Below are 16,570 nucleotides of genomic sequence, written 5' to 3'. Positions count from 1 at the left end.
ACCTCAAAACAGTCTAGAATAAATGTACTTCTTTCTAGCCTATTCGCCAACCCTTTAGGCTTCCTGCAACTCCCCAGCTTCTCCACCTCCCTGTCCTAATACATAGGTATGAATCTCATTTGTGTATGGGTTGAACAGTGTCAGACTGGTGATCCCAGAGACCAAAGCCTTCTGTTTATGCACAGAACAAGAGTGGGGAACACACAAGCAATGCACCCTGTTAATGTGGCCAAGGGAACTTCAGGAGCAACAGAGATAACCACTCCAGACCCATTCTGGGTTTGAGATTCTGTGCTAACAGAGGTAATCTCAGCTATCCATTATGAAGAGTGAAAACAATACAGAGAATACTACACTAGTTACTGGTTTTACATGTTTGTCGTGGTAATCCCCCTTTAAACAAAATCACCATTTTTCTGCAAATAACAGAGTGAACTAGAAGACATGCAGAATAAACTGCATGGGATTTGACACTGTGGGTAGGAGGGAGACTAATCTTCAACTAGAAAGAGTTGGAAATGCTCGGGCAGCTTACACCTGCTAGTAGGGACATTGTAAACTCCTTTCATGAACAACAGTCTGAGCTCAGCCAGTGGCCCTGCTGAAAAAGTTCAAGTTTCAAAGGGGTAGCTCTGTTAGTATGTTTCAACGAAAAACAACAAGGAGTCCTCTGGCATCTTTAAGACTAACAAATGCATTTGGGTGTAAACTTTTGTAGGGAAAAAACCCACTTCGTCCAATGCATTTAGTGGAAACGTCAGTTTGTCAGGTATATAAACGCAGAGATGGGTGTGCTACGTTACTGTGCAGAGGGCCAGTACTAAGGAAGTCAGTTCAATTGGGGTGGATGTTGCCCACTTCCAACAGTTGATAAGGTGCCCCTTGGGACCTGGGTTTGCTTCCAGCCTACTAAAGTATTTTTAAAATAAGGTACAACACAGAAACACATCACTTATCCTGTGGTATTTTCTACCCTACATTATTAGAAGGCCAAGAGCTCAACAGCAACAAAACAGGAGTAAGTGTCTTTCTGATTAATACAGTGAACTCTTTCATATCCGACAGCCCCAGGACCAGAAGATTGACGGATATTCAAATATTCTTGATAACAGAGAGGTGTACCTAACAATGCATAACTTTAAAGAAAAATAAGATTAGATATTAAGAAACAAACAAAAATGTATGCAGAGTGCTTTATTTACCAACAATGTGGTATTGTACGCTGTAAACTTATACTGCTCGCTGTATTTATTTGTATTTACTTTCACTATACTGTACTTAGGGTTAAAATGCCAGTTATTTGAGAGCTCCAGATGATAACATGCCGGATATGAGAACGTCTATTGCTACATTAAAACTGGATTAAAAAAAGGGAACACACACACTCATGCTTGAAAGAATAAGCCACTGACTGAGGGCAGTTGGGAAGACACTTCTTCTACCGTCAGTTATTCTGTAATTGTCCTCTCCGGGGAGTTTTCCTTCTCCCTCTTTGAAGCATCTGGAATTGGCCATTGCTGGAGACAGAATAATTTACATGATGGAACTCTTCTGTAGTGGTCATATTTACACTTATGTTTTTATAATCTTACGAATTCTCACACACTTTTGGGAGCCCTCCACGGTCCTGTCAAAGAACTCCCATTGGCTACAAGTTACGGCCATCATCTCCTCACTCTTTTTTCACATAATACTTTTTGGGTCCCAATCAGCACTGGCTGATAATTGTGTACAGTCAAAACAAAGGCATTTTTTCATTAACTCCAAGCAACAGATGATGTACCATCTGCTCTTGGGGGGGAAGAGGGCTGGTAGGGGAGGCTCTCTTTGTCAGCTGTGAAAAGGTGTGTGGCCTCTAACCCAACAGAAGTGAGGTCAGATATCTGCCCCACCCTGAGGATAGGAGGGGACTGTGGCTGGGCTGAGGGAAAAGAAATGTTTTGAGGGCAAATGTAGGAGTCCGTTTCCACCGAAGTATCTCTGCAGTTTGCACTATGCTAGGAGCCACCAGGCTAGGATAAGGAAAAACCCTGACCCCTTAAAGTTCTTTTGATATGTCACCTGACTCCTTGGTGGTGAAGAGGAGACAGCAGCCGTCTAAGGAGCAGCGGTGAGTGGTGGCAGTATACAGATCTCCTGAGTAAGGTAAGTGGATCCTGGGTTTGGAGGGGTGGCTTTGGGCTGTGAGTGGGTTAAGCTTAGGGATGGGGGGGCAGTTTGGGGCTGTGGCGGAGTTCAACACCTTTTTTTCTTAGAAAAAAAGCACAGGCTTTACTAGTGTTTTTATGTAGCCTGTTGTAAAAGTAGGCAAATATCTACATGAGTTGATGTACCCCTTGGAAGACCTCAGTGTGCCCCTGGTTGAGAAACAAGGAGATAAGCCAAAGGAGAAGGGAAACACTCAGAGGTTTAGTGTTTCCGATATATAGAACATCTGACTGCTAGCAATTAAAACAATTAAACTGAGTCCTACTCTTTCAGGACGGCAGGCAGGGAGCCGGAGGAGTGAGCAGGGCCAGCAGCAGGAGCCACATATGGCTCCTAAAAGAGTCATATGCAGCTTGGAGCTGCCCGCCCAGGTTCCAAAATGGTGGCACCAGGAAAAAAGGTGCCAGAATTCTGTTCTGCAGCATTCCACTAGAAAAAAAGCCCTGAATAAAGTCAGCACAATCTAAAAGTTCATTCAGACAATGACTTGTTTCTACTGCTTCATACCCCTTATGCTGAAATGCAAGAACAATGTATTTCTATTTCAATTCACTGATTATAATAAGATGATAAGAAGTTAGCAAGCTTTCAGTGGCAGTCTTCTGTGATGTTTTTGTAAGTAAGTAGTTTTTAAAGTGATAATTTAACTGACTAATTTTATTAACTTTGGTTTTGCAGCTATTTAAATTTTATTGTCCGTTACTGTGTTCATTACTCCCTGCCTCACATTGGATCCTGCCAATTCCTCATCATAAGAGAGCATTTGAATTGAGGTGGGAAAAGGCAAATTTGGCTATTACCAGTTCACGACTGAATGCTAACTCCAACTTTTATTAGGAACTCTACATTTGCAGCTGGGGAAAAATAACTTGAAAGACAGAGAGTGACAGCGTTCTTAGGAAACGGACAGCAAAACCTCCTAGCAAAACCTGTCCTATAAATAACTTGATCTAAAAAACGGCTTCTTTCATCCAGCTTTAAGATGCCAATTTAGATCTAGCAACCTGTGGTCTGGGAACACATTTAGCTTTTGGAAGGTTAGTATAATAGGGAGTGTTATGTTCCCCTCAGTGACAACTACTGCACTGCTAATTAACAAACATGTTAAGCTCAGAACGGAATCCAAGCCACTGTGGTCCTACAGCAGAGTCCAGAGGCTCCAACTGAAATCAGAGCCCCATTCTTCTAGGGCTAGGTGCTGTAGACAGTCTCATATGGGACAATAATGTTTTAATAGGCACTTAAAGCCTATTAACAATGAAAGTAAATTAAAATAGTATCCTCGCTTTACAGAATGAGGAACTGAGCCTGCACCTGAACCACAAGACGAGCTTAGGCAGAAAGATGCTGCAATTCAGGTCTGATATTTCACACTGCAAGCTAGCAAGATGATTATGCATCATTTGATGCAACTTCAAGAGTTCAGTCAAACATCATCACCATTATCAACAACCACGGACTCAGTGCCCGTTGGTGTCTGATGCCTGTCTCATTATTTCCTTCTGTCTTTCCCTATCCACTGCAGAGTGGCTTAGTTTCTGTAGACTAGCTCCACACCAATCTACTATATCATCTATCCATTCTCTGTGGGTCTGCCTCTCCTATATGAATTGTCCATTATGCCGAATACTAGGGTCTTGTTTCTTCATTTGTCGTTCATTCTACAAATATGCTTGAATAGCTGTAACTTTTGTTGTATAATCTTCGGCACTAGGTTCTCTGTCGGCTGCATCTTCCTATATAATTCCTTGCTGGTGACCTTCTGCACCCATCCTATTCTCAGGATCTTTCTATAACAACTCCTCTCAAATGCCAACATCCTTCTCTGTGAATCTTTCGTTATCACGCATTTCTCACATCTGTGCATCATGCTGCTGAATACACACATTTTCCAGACGCTCGGCTTCATTCCGAAGCTAATCACTTTGCTTTTCCAGATCTCATCCATCTCCTTAAAACTCGCTCTTGCTTTCGATATTCTAGTCACTATTTCCTTCTTACAGTCTAAATCATACGTTACACGGCTCCCCAGATACATAAACTTCCCTGTTTTCTAGTTCAGTCCCATCTAAACTGATCTCTCTTCCTGTTTCCTTATCGCCAAATACCACTGATTTTGCTTTATTGATGTTCATAATCAGTCCACACTGCTTCCCTTCTTCGTTTAGCACCTGCACGGTTCTCTAGCTTCTCCTCATCTTCCTCAGTGATAACTATATTAATCTGCAAACCTCAAGTTGTTAATTCTTATCCCATGCACAGATATCTCTTCTACCTCTTCCTTGATCTTGTCCCTTACTCTCTCTAGATGTACGATGAAGATACTCAGCAATATCCAATCTCCTTGTCTCATACCTCTACATGGTCTAAACCAACTTCCCAATGCTCAGCACTTTCTCACCGCTGCCTCTGCATTGTCACTGATATCCTCCAACAAACGTATCAGTCTGCTATCCAATCAAAGTATGATTCAGAAAATACACTGACTATGTAATACAGCATGAAAAGAAGGGAAGGCACCTAAGGAATGGACAAGTTCCATCCTAGTGACAATACACAAGAAAGGAAGTGCATTGGAATGCAAGAACCACAGAACGATTGCCCTAATGAATCATCTACCAAAATGCTGATGATGAGATGAAGATCGCAGACAGAAGAACATCTAGCGGACAAGCAAGTAGGGTTCAGGAAAGATAGAAGTACCGTGCAGCAGATATCAGCACTAAGATTGATAACTGAGAAAGTTCAATGAAAGAACAGGAACATCTACACTTCCTTTGTCAATTTTCAGAAGACACTAGACAGTATAGATCAGAAAGTGTCTTGGGCAGTGTTGGAGTTATACGTAGAGGATAGCAGACTGATATGGGTGTTGAAGGATATCAGTCAAGCAGAGGGAGAAAAAGTTAAGTATCTTAGATAAAGCATGAGAGATGCTTTCAGCAAAGCTCTGCAATAAAGCACAAGATCTGCAAACGAGAAGGCTCGGATCAGGATAGCTCCTGATGAAAAGGTACTCAAAAGATACAGATTGTCTCTCACTAACAAAAGGCAAAGAACGAGCCAGACAGATGCTTCATCACTTGAAGGATACAGACCCCAGTGCATGCAAATAATGCTAGCTAACAGCCCCATGACACAAAACACGTAAGATAATCACAGGGGTCACTCACGGCATTCCTTCTCGTCACTCTCATCGAAGCAGTCGGGCAGCCCATCACACTGCCAGGCCCCTGGGATACAGCGCCCGTTACTGCACATGAAGTTTCCGGGAATATTGCATTCATTTGTGAAGTTATTCCCAGGCAACAGTTGACTCTCTGCAACAGAAGGGAAAGATTAAAAAAACCCCACCCAATATACAGGACTTGCTTGAACTGTACAAGGCATAATCCTGTGGTAGGCAAAGAATACCTGCCAAGCCAAGAATAATGCTGCCCATCAATGACACATTAAACACATAAAACAATGCACAGGTTCTCTCTTCACAAGGCTTTGAAAGGGGCTCACTATTTCTCCACTTTCCAAACAGCACCATCTTCTCCCCCTCTCCCCTTACTCTCACCCACCAGAGCAGGGCTAGCTTTAATCTCTCGTTCCCTTCCTCATAATTCCACTCTTAAAAATTAACATGAGACTTCACTCCGGACTCCAAATCCCCACAACTTTTTTGGAGCAGCGCTGTGTATGCAGAATATATTGCTGCCACCTTGAAACTAGGTGGAATGTTAGTTTGGGAATACCAAGCCTTTTCAATTCGGTTTTAAATACACTGCTGCTAGTCAAAACTAAAAGATCAATTCCAGCCCTTAATCTAGTCACCTGGCATATGTCAGTTCACATGCTAGTAAGGCAGTCCGCCTACTGAAGCAGTCTGCCAAGGAGAAGGATTTCATTACTAGAATGGCAGGAATGCTGCAGATCAGGAGAAAAGCATGCTGGATAAATTTAGAGCTAGATCTAACAGGAGGAGGAACTCTAACCAGGAATATCAGTCAAGCTCTTGTATTTTTAAGCATTGATGCTCACAAACACAATCATCACTGGGAGAGGGATACACCAGGGAAGGAAGATGATATGGTGAGTATGCCAATACCTTATTACACAAATGGCTAGTATGCAGGTCAAGAGTGCAGGTTTAGAGATAGGGTTCTCCAGCCCAACTCCCAGAGGAAGGGCAACTTCTCTGAAGCTGCTTTTCATATCTGATATGAAACAGAACAACGTGCAATAGTACGGATAGGATATGGAGGACTTCTCTCTTCTTATTCTTGTCTTCCTCCTCACCCTGCCCCTCTCCAAGCTCCAGCCCAGCCCTGACTGTCTCCTATCCCAACCTCACCCACTCACCCAATTGGACTCTCCCTAAATCCTTAGTATTTTCACCTAATTTTATTCTTGCAAAGGGCTGAGCTGTTTTTGCTGTAACCTTCCCTAAAAAATTCAGCCTGCAGCGGAGAGCCATTCAACCTGAACCACTAAAGATTGGCAAAGTCATAAGCAACCGAGAATCAGATCTTAAAATAAGGGCTCTGCTAAATTCACGACCATGAAAAACATGTCACAGGCCACACAATCTGGTCTTTTGCGTGGCTTTTACCTTTTACAGATTTCACAAGGCAGACGAGTGTTTCTTATATTGAGGGCTCTGACCCAAAAGGGAGCCGGCAGGGGGTATCATGAGTTTATATGTGGGGGGTTGCATTGCTGCCTCTCTTTCTTCCAAAATGGCCTTCAGAGCTAAGCATCTGGAGAATGGTGGCTGTTAGTCATGTGCCACGCTTTGAAGGCAGGGCCCTGGCAGCAGCAGCAGCAGCACAGAAGTAAGAGTAGAAATACATGGAATTTTTACTTCTGTGCTCCTGCTGGAGGCAGCTGTACCATCAGATCTGGGCCCCTGGACAGCACCACCCTTCTCTGGGTGCCCAGCTCTCAGCAGCAGTGCAGAAGTAAGGATAACAGCACTCCAAATGCCTCAACAATAACCTGGCAGCCCTCTGCCCCACAGCTCCTATTTGGGTCAGGACCCCTAGGCTAAATTGCTGAAACTATGGAATTTATTTTTAAAAAAAATCACGACCCTGAAATTGACCAAAATGGGCAAAGTTTGGTACGGCCCTACTTACAATGGGAGCAGATCGCGCAACATTACTACAGGCCCCACTACTAGCTCTGCCTCCAGTGCTGTATTTAAAAATTAGCCAACACTGAGAATGGCCCCACCCACACCATGCAGATGACAACGCTTTCCTTCTGTTCTTATCAATTCCATCCAAACCTTCCATTTCAGACCCTGCTTCACTGCTTTCCTGTTCAGCTGAAACAGATTTAACTTTCCTAACATTCCAGAGAAAAATGCTGTTGTTTAGCACATGCTGGAAAGAGCCCTGGAGCTCGGTGCCCACTAATTCTAAGCCGTGTCTTAGCCACGAAGCTCATGGGATAATTCAACGCAGGTTCAGACTGGAATAATTCATTTTAAACAAGAATTTTTAAAGAATGGTTTGTCTTGGGCTACTCTTGAGCGAAAAACCATGTGGACTAGCAGTTCAACAGCAGCCACTGCTGGCAAGTGTTGCCCAAAACAAACCTGTGGCTAACACAGGCTTTAGAACACTGTCACAGAAACAAGGGCTGGGTTTACACAGAGACATCCTGCTGGCAGCTTCATGCTAATGATCAGACTCACAATTGCAAATGGCTGCTCATTAGCATACTCCCGCAGCTCATAAGCATAGCCAGGCAAGACCTCACTGCCAGTAGAGCAGGGGTGCCGGCAGTAAACAGGCCATGCAGACATGCCTCTGCCTGAAAAAACCCCCTCTGTCGCCAGCCCCTTACATCTGAAAAAAATTCTGTTGCCTTAATCCCTAACTATTGTTGCCTTAATCCAGTTCAAGTTTTCCTCTCCTCACTGATCTGTAACTGCTGCGCAATAAGCAACACTTGAGAACAACAATGCAGAAACTGAAAACGATCCTATAAGCAATGTGCTAATAATACACTGCATAGGCCTGAAATCAGAGAACCTATGACAGAGTTCAGCAACCGAAAGAGCGAAGAGACTTTTTTTAAATTCAATTACAAAATTGACTCTTCAAGAGCCACAATGCATGTAAATACGAGATAGTCCTTAAAAAAATAACGTCAAACGGGGCTGTTTATCACCCCTATTTTAAGAACAGCGCACACACATTGATTTGTAGAAAGCTGTTACCCCCATCTCCAGGTTTAACCCACCTCACTCCCCCAATCCACCCGCTATTGGAAAGGTTTACCCCCATCCCGCAAACCCACCCCTCCATCCCCAGACTTAACCACTCTCAGCCCCAACTCCGTACCCCCCATCCCTATGTAACCCCCACAGACCCAGGTTGCTGGCACCAGGGAGTGAACCTGCAATCATAGGGGCTAAAGCCCTGTGCTCTACCACATGAGCTAAAGGCCAGTGGGCTGTCAGCCAAAGCTGTAGAGCAGAGACTTCACTCACCCTAGTGTGAGGTCTCAGTGCTTCTGGGTACTACACCTAGGTTTAACCCCTCTCTGCTCTAACCTGCCCCCCAACCTCAGGATTAACCTGCCCCTGCCCAAACTTCCACACTCTCCACCCCTGGGATTAACTCGCCTCAAAGTGTGCAGCTCCTCCATGACTGCCACCTCCCCTCCTCCCAACACTGCTCCTCCCCACCACCTCCTCAGAGGAGCTGCATGGTTCCGGCAGGGACAGACTCGGCTGCCCTTTCACCCAGCTCTTCCCTAGGCTTAGCATTTCCCTCATGTGTAGTGCAGGCGGCTCCCTGCCCTGCCGGCTTCCTCTTCCAGGGTTCCCCGTCACAGCTGACTACTGTGTCTCCAGAGGCGGCTGTCGCTTAAACAAAAATAACTAACTAAATTCGTTTGGTTTAATGGCAGGCAAGTGAATTTAGTTTTTTTGTTTAAGCAGCGGCAGCCTCCAGAGCCACAAGAGGAGACAGTAGCGGCAACAGTTGGAGCCGCAAGTGGCTGCAGAGTTGCAGGTTGCCGACCCTTGACCTATGCTAATTATGCCAACTAAGACTTTCTATAGCTAGGTAAAGAAATATGAAACAAGATACTGGAAACCATTTTCCCACTTGAGAAGGCTGCTCTGTGTTGTTCTTGGGTTTATTATACAGCATCAAGCAGTTTTAAACTTTAAAATTAGGTAGGATTTTTAAAAATATATATTTTAGATCAAAATCTCACTCTTGCAGATTAGCAGGGCATCAATGGAACACTTTTTTGGTAGCAAGTTACAATTAAATTATAACAATGGTAGGCAAAGAGATTCTGGAATGGAAAGAGTAAAATGTTTTACCACTGCTAATGGTTGATCATCCATGTGAGGGACTTCTATCCTAATTTCACAGAAGAGGAAATTAAGGCACAGAAGCCAAGTCTACATGAGCATTTACTGATCTGCCATTCCCAACAGGTACAGATCCATAATTGTGAGCATCAGTGGAAATAAAGAAAAAATTAATCTGTCATCTAATCTGTCTCAAATCACGCTTAGAGCTGCACCCATTTGAAAATTAAAATCCTGATGCAGACATAATCAAAAGTGACTTGTCACAGGAAGTCCGTGGAAGAGCTAGGAGCCCAGGTCTCTGACTCTCAGACTTTTGCCTTAATCACAGACACATCCTTCCACTCTGAAGTGCACAGTATTTCAGAGGTAGAAAGCTTGTCAGCTTTATTTCCAAAATACATGATATGAAGACAGTGGTCACACAGACTATGGGACCCCGTGAAGAAGCAGGGAAAAGTCAAAAGCCCTCTGCTAACCTTTTTACATGTATTTCCTAACAAACTAGCCATGTTTGTCAGATTCATTTCAAAGCCACCAAACAGTTGAAGGAAAGCTCAGAGAGAAACCGCTGAACGCTTTTGCCTTTCCACAGACTATATAATTGTCATTTTCTGAACAGACTAAGACATTTTGAAGACAGCCATCAATTCCTATCCATTGCCCAGTAAAATATCCATTGTCTGTTCTATGACACCCACTGAACTTATAATCACCCTTTGAGGTAGGGCTGTATTACCAAAGGGATAAGGAGGCAGAAAAGGACTAAATTGTTATGAGGTTTCTTGCAGGGGTAGGATTAGAGAGAGATCTTCTCAGCTGCAATCCAATGCCTAGACTACCAATCAAACTGCTTTCTAAGAAGGCCCTTTATCAGCTACTAGAAAAGCCAGAGGTTGCAAGCTAAAGCATTTAAACCAAACATTAGATGTAGCCAGATATTCAGATGACTCCATCTCTAAAGAATCCACTTGTGGACACAGAGCTGTCAAAATAATTCTACCTGTGGAACAGTTTTAGTTACATTTCTCTTCCTCCCTCCCTTTAATGGCTTTAAACATTCCCTTCACTCTCTTTTACTCAAATCAACTTCAAGAAAACCTAATGTCCATCAGGAAATCCTCGATTCAGGTGTTACTCCTCCACCTTCTGAAATGTGATTTTCCCCCTGCCTTCCACCTTGCTCAAGGCAAAGCCTGCTGGAAAACTTAAAGGGGGTACCACAGAAAAGACTGAATTAGATCAAGTTTAATTCCCTGTATGGATGAACCAAGGTTTAAAATACAATTCATACAGATGTCAGCATTCATGCAGCCTCTAGGCTGTGGTGGAAATTCCTTCAGTCTGGCAGAGTAAACTTTCAACGGCTAACCTACTTAACCTGCAGCCGCTCTTGTGCTTAATCCAAACTAAACACTAGATGCATGGATATATTCACTTAAAAAAAAAGAAAAGCAAAAGTTTCTCATGTTCACTGCAACACATCGCTCACTTAAAAAAAAAAAAATCACTCCATCCGAGCTGAATAAAATGGGCTTCACATTTCATTTTTCAAGGAGACGGGACAAGGGAAACCAGTCTGATTTCAACAGCTACTTCCAAAAATGCTAGCATCTGAATATTTAAAACTTGCTAATAAAATGCAGCAACATTTCCCTGCAAAACAGGCCACTACTGTGCACTCCATTGTCTATCATCACAGCTGGAAATGCAGCCACCTCTAGGGTAAAAGGTACAGCACAATACCCAGAGTAAGTGACGTTATTTGGCCAAGGTTTCCAGTACAGAGTGCTGCAAGTTCAACAGGCTCTTTAAATATCTACCTAGAGTAATCAGAGTTGTATGGTCTCTTCCCAAATGTCTGTACAGAGTAAATCTGGAGAAACTTAGGGTATGCCTATGCTGCAAAAAACAATCCATCGCAGCAAATCACAGAGCCCAAATCAACTAACTCAGCTTGCAGGGTTTGTTCCCAATGTTCGCTCTAATTTATTCCACCCACATGAGGAATAAATTTTGTAATATACATTGAGGCATGTTAGTATGTGCACCACCAACAGAAACACAACCTGCTGGCAGTGGGCACTATGGCATTTGCATCTTTCCTGAGTGGCTGCCCAAGCACACTGCTTAAAGGGAACACTGCTCATGCTATGGAGCTAAAAATAGCAGTGTAAAGCTGGAGCTCAGGATCTGAAACTGCATTTTAAAGCCTGGCCCCCAGCCTGGGCCTCACTGTCTACACTGCCGTTTTAGCCTTGTAGCAGAACCTTAAATCAATGTACCCAGGATCTGAGGGTCACAGCCCAGGGGTGGCTTCTTTCCCCCCTCCCCCCAGTACCCAGCCCTCAGACTTCCACAGTGGATGAAGGGCTGAATTAACCCTGTGTTTCAGGAGTCTACATATTCCAAACCCAATTCTTCCAATTTTAAATCTACCTCCCATAGTGATACCCATTGGATCAACATCTTTGACTCTCAGCAAGGATTCGTTTGATCATAATGAATCAGATCTCTTCCTTTGTGTAGGAATGCATTAGACTGCGGCTGTAGCACCAAGCCTTAAAGTGACAGGGGTAAAAACAGGAGGTGAAACCAGGCCCCCGTGTCCAGCTCTAAGCAGACACCCAGCAGCTGCTACCTCCCCTCCCAGCCATGCCAAACCTAAGACAGAAGTGCCAGTGACCTGCTGCCAGCATGGTAGTCTTGCCGTGCTGAGGCGGAGGGAGCACTGGGACAAGGCCTCGGTGTGGCGCCAGGAAAATGCACAGCCCCTGCACAGCCCATGGAGCACAAGGGAGATGGGGATACTGCACAGGCCTGAGGGACTCCACTTCCCATCTTGCTGCCTCACCTGAGCCTAGGGAGCTTGAAGAACACCAGGGCCTCCCCTCCCAGCCCATAGCACTGAATGCCAGCGGGGCTCTCCCATTGGGCAGCCTCAAGTGCTGGCAGCCCTGCTCTGCTGCCCAGAGTACAGATGGAGGAGAGGAAGTGGTGACAACTGGGTCTGTGCTCAGAGCTGGCCTGGGGGGAGGGTCCTGGGCTCAATGTCTCCCACACCCATTTCATTGGTCAAAGGTACTGAACATTATTCTGCCTCTCAATTGTTTGTGCTGGTACCACTCAAGCGCTGACATAAATGGGCTGTAACTCATCATATTTGATTCAGGACAACATCACAAAGACAGCTAACACAGCCAACAATTCTCCACCGGTGGTTCTCAAGCTATTTACCATTGCAAGGCATGTATGCAGCTCTCCGTGTGTGACATGGGCCTCATCCACACAATGTATGTACCACCTCTATGGCCCTGAGGATGTCATATGGGCCACAGCCGTTTGCTGACTGCCCATGGGTTGAGAACCACTGCTCTACGCTACTGTCCAAGCCAGAGCAAGAGAACTGACAGAGTAGGTCCTGTTAGCTGTCTTGCTCTCCTCCTCCCAACACTGATCGATATCTGGCTCACTAATGGTCTATACCAAAATGGGCTGGTAGTGCTGACTTGCGCTCATTGCAGAATACTGAATGTAAGAATGCCCCTCTGCGCTCTGCTCTGGGCTCTACAATGGAGTCTCTGCATATAAGTCACTTAACTTCTCTGTGTCAGTTTACTCAGGGGTAAAATGGGGACAGAATAATTCAGAACCCTGAGCAATAGGTGTATTACGTTTGCAAAGCACACTAAAATCCCTTGTTAGCAGCATGACAGAAGTAAATAAACTAAGAATACAAACACTCATTTTCCTTTCCATTTCTTCTTAAGTAAGCACACTTGATGCCACCCAATCAGTTTGTCTACAACTGTTTGTTTGCCAACTTGTCTCCTAAATCCCCCAGGAGGCCAGGCTCCAGCTGGATTTGCTTTTGTCTGCGTTGCTGCCAAACAGGCACTGGCAGAATATAAGACAAGTGTCCCAATATACTTCCAAGCTGGCTCGAGAAGTGATGGATGAGACAGGCTACCTCTCTCTGGATCCATCAACAGCACATAAACCATCTGTCACAGCAAAGAAAAGGACACTTGCTAGTGATTATCTGAAGATGTGTAATCTCTAAACCATTTTAATCCATCTCCCACCCACCACCATTTAAATTGCCCGATGATTACGTTTCTGATGCATTTAACATAAGAAGCTGTGAGGGTTACTTGCGACCACAGATGGATAAGTATTATATAATGACATCAACTCATAAGTAACATGCTCCCAGGATGGACAGTTGTAAAACCTCTGATTTAAGGAATTTCCCTGTCTCTCAACTTTTTGTTCTTAGACAATTGCCAACCCACAACCACCGCTGGGACAACCTATATTTGACGTTTAGCATTTCCATGACCTCCAGATGAATCAAGTCCAGACATATAAGTCAAAAGCAGAAAACACATTTAAGATCATGGAGGCAATCAATGTTTATAAAACACAAAAATACAGAATCTCACCATTTTTGCAGTCATCTAGTTAGTGAGCATGGCATACTCAACTATAAAGAATCCATAAGTCCCAAGAAAAATCAGGTTGCTACTTACTAGAAAACCCAATATTCTCCCTTCTTATTCCTCACTAGCAGAGTGTAACATTGTGCCCCACAATGACAGTCCCACTTGGCAGCCTCTTGACTTTCCTCCACATAGCTCCCTATGCACGCTCTGACCTCCTGAGCTGATGCACTGAACCATCACCCTTGTCACTATTTAAATCTATTTCAAAAGACTCCTCTCCTGTGAATCTTGCTTTAATACATTTATTGCTCCCTGTCTGCTGTTGTTGCCTTTCCCCTATCCTCCATCTATTTAGATGGATATCCTGGGAGTTCCTAAATGCAGAGTTCTGTTCCTTCTTACATATCTGGAAAGCACTTACCACATCATCAGCAACGCCATATACAAGGAGTAAAGTGAGGACTCTACATTCTTTACTTTCTATTCTAACCATTACATAGCATTGCAATGGTATGTAACTGCTATGCTCCATCCCAGAGATGGGCGCATTTCAATGCTGGGTACAAAGATGTATGTGTACATTGTGTGCATCACTTTAGGATTTTTCTAAGTTAAACGTGCTACTAAAATGTTAATGAAAAGATTTGCTTCTCCTTTCTGAGACGCAGGCCCATCAACAGGGGTGGTGGTTTCTGCCTTGTCAGTGGTGGCGGCCACAGCTCTGGGTGCCTTTGAAGTGCCGTGGCACCAGGACTCTGGTGCTCAGGACTCTGGTCAGCTGGGGCCCAGGCAGGCAGGTAGGCAGGCACTGCAGCCCAGGCAGCACTAAGAGCTGACTGCCCTTGGCCCTGCCCCTTCAACGGGTGTGGACCTGGGGGCCCCTCTCACCTTGCCTCAGGGGTCTTCCGTGACTGGCAGCCCGGCTGCACAGGAGTGACTAGGACAGGGAACTTTTTGTACAAGGATTGAACTGAGGACCACTGGGCCTATTTTAACTCCTAGAATACTGCATGACTGGACTTCACAGCTGGGGATTTCTAGTTAAATCCCCAGCCATGAGTTTAGCTGTCTCCATTACAGCTGTCATTTCTGCTCAGATACAGACAGAACATATGGCCAAAGCTCAGGAGGCCTACTTAGTGATAAGGAAAAAAGAGAGACATGGACTGTTGGTAAACAGTTCCACACAGAAGAAAGAGGTGACACCAAGCCAACACAAACTTAAAACCAGAATGAGAAAAGGGCGGGTAAGGGAAAGAGCTTTTTATTTAATTACCAAACTGGCTGCACATGGTTGCCAGCCCTGCAGGAATGTTATCAGCAGGGGCAAACAGAAGAGAAATCAATGAAAAGGGAAGGTCAGACACTGCCCCAATTTAACTCTTAAGTTTCCCAACCAGGTCCATACTGAGAAGACAAATATGTCGAAATTCTAGTTCACCGCTTATCCGAGGATCTCCAAACACTCTAATGCCTGTAAGAAATTCATCCTCACAAAAACAAGAGGAGGAAGATGCCACTCTCATTTTTACCATTTGTAAACTGTAGCATGGAGGATTTAAGTAATTTAACAAGGTCACACACAAATCTGTAACACAGCAAGGAACAGAAATTAGGAATCCTGACAGCCCAGTCTGACACGTCAGCCACAAAAATCATACTTCCTAACTGAAGCAGATGTAAGTTATGTTCATACTCTTGATGTAACGGAGAGAAACTCCTATTTCCATTGCACAAAAAGCCAAACTAGAGTATGTGAGAAACTTTACTGAGGACTTCAGACTCAACAAGCTGTTGGGGCTGACCACAAGTTACTTCCACCCCTTATACTGGACCTATGGCCAGCTGCATCTAACTGACCACAGCTGGCATGGAGGCCCCTCAGCTGTGTAAGCAAGTTCTGTGAAGTAGGGAATAAGAGTGTTTCCTGCCAGGCCTGCTTGTGGATGTACACATGCCTGGGAAAATACAGGGGAGGGGGAGGAATGATTTTAAATGGCTGGGAAGCACTGCCAGAGTGCACAGTGTTGCCGGTGCACCTTGGCTTTGTGGGTGCCCAGGGACTCCCCAAGCTGGAGCAGCGCCCACTACAAGCCCTCATGGACAAGGATGGAGGGACCAGGACTGTCCATAGCAGAAGGGGAATAAGCATTGACTCTCACTTGCCTGATTAGTAGCTTGCTTGCTTCCCTCCCTGTGGTGGGAGGCACATATTCAGTAACACTTAAAGGCTGGGAGGCTTAATATACTCTGGCAATAAAACCTATTATATCTATGCACCTGGCGTGTTCTCACTGAGTGTATCTGAGCCACACCCCTCCACCGTGCCCCCCCAGTTAGGCTGACACAAGGTTTGAAGGATGAAACATCCAACTGCCCATTCTGAAGAAACAATCTACTTAAAGTTGCCACCAGCAAATGCTTAAATCTGGCACTATTCAGGCATATAAACAAAGCCATAATCCTGAGAGCTTCTGAGTGTCCTCAACTCCAATCACACCTCAGTGGGAGCCAACTGTGCTCAGCACCTCACAGAAACAGGACATATGATCTGCTCTCAAGAGTTTGCTTATCCTTTGTGATGAAGAGA

The 16,570-nt window shown here is 44.6% G+C and overlaps 1 protein-coding gene across 4 annotated transcripts in view; it reads right to left on the bottom strand.

Annotated features, from left to right (window-relative positions):
- LDLRAD3 (low density lipoprotein receptor class A domain containing 3) overlaps window positions 1–16,570 on the bottom strand; it is a 183,526-nt gene that overhangs the window by 115,568 nt on the left and 51,388 nt on the right. For all 4 annotated transcript variants that reach the window (XM_074997502.1, XM_074997503.1, XM_074997505.1 and 1 more), the window contains exon 2: window positions 5,382–5,528. In XM_074997502.1, the coding sequence (XP_074853603.1) occupies window positions 5,382–5,528 (147 nt within the window). The remainder of the gene's footprint in view (window positions 1–5,381; window positions 5,529–16,570) is intronic.

This window comes from Carettochelys insculpta, chromosome 6 (genome assembly GCF_033958435.1).
Source record: "Carettochelys insculpta isolate YL-2023 chromosome 6, ASM3395843v1, whole genome shotgun sequence".
In the NCBI taxonomy this organism is placed as follows: Eukaryota; Metazoa; Chordata; order Testudines; family Carettochelyidae; genus Carettochelys; species Carettochelys insculpta.
The sequence above is the reverse complement of the archived record's forward strand: the minus strand, read 5'-3'. Positions and strand labels throughout refer to the sequence as shown.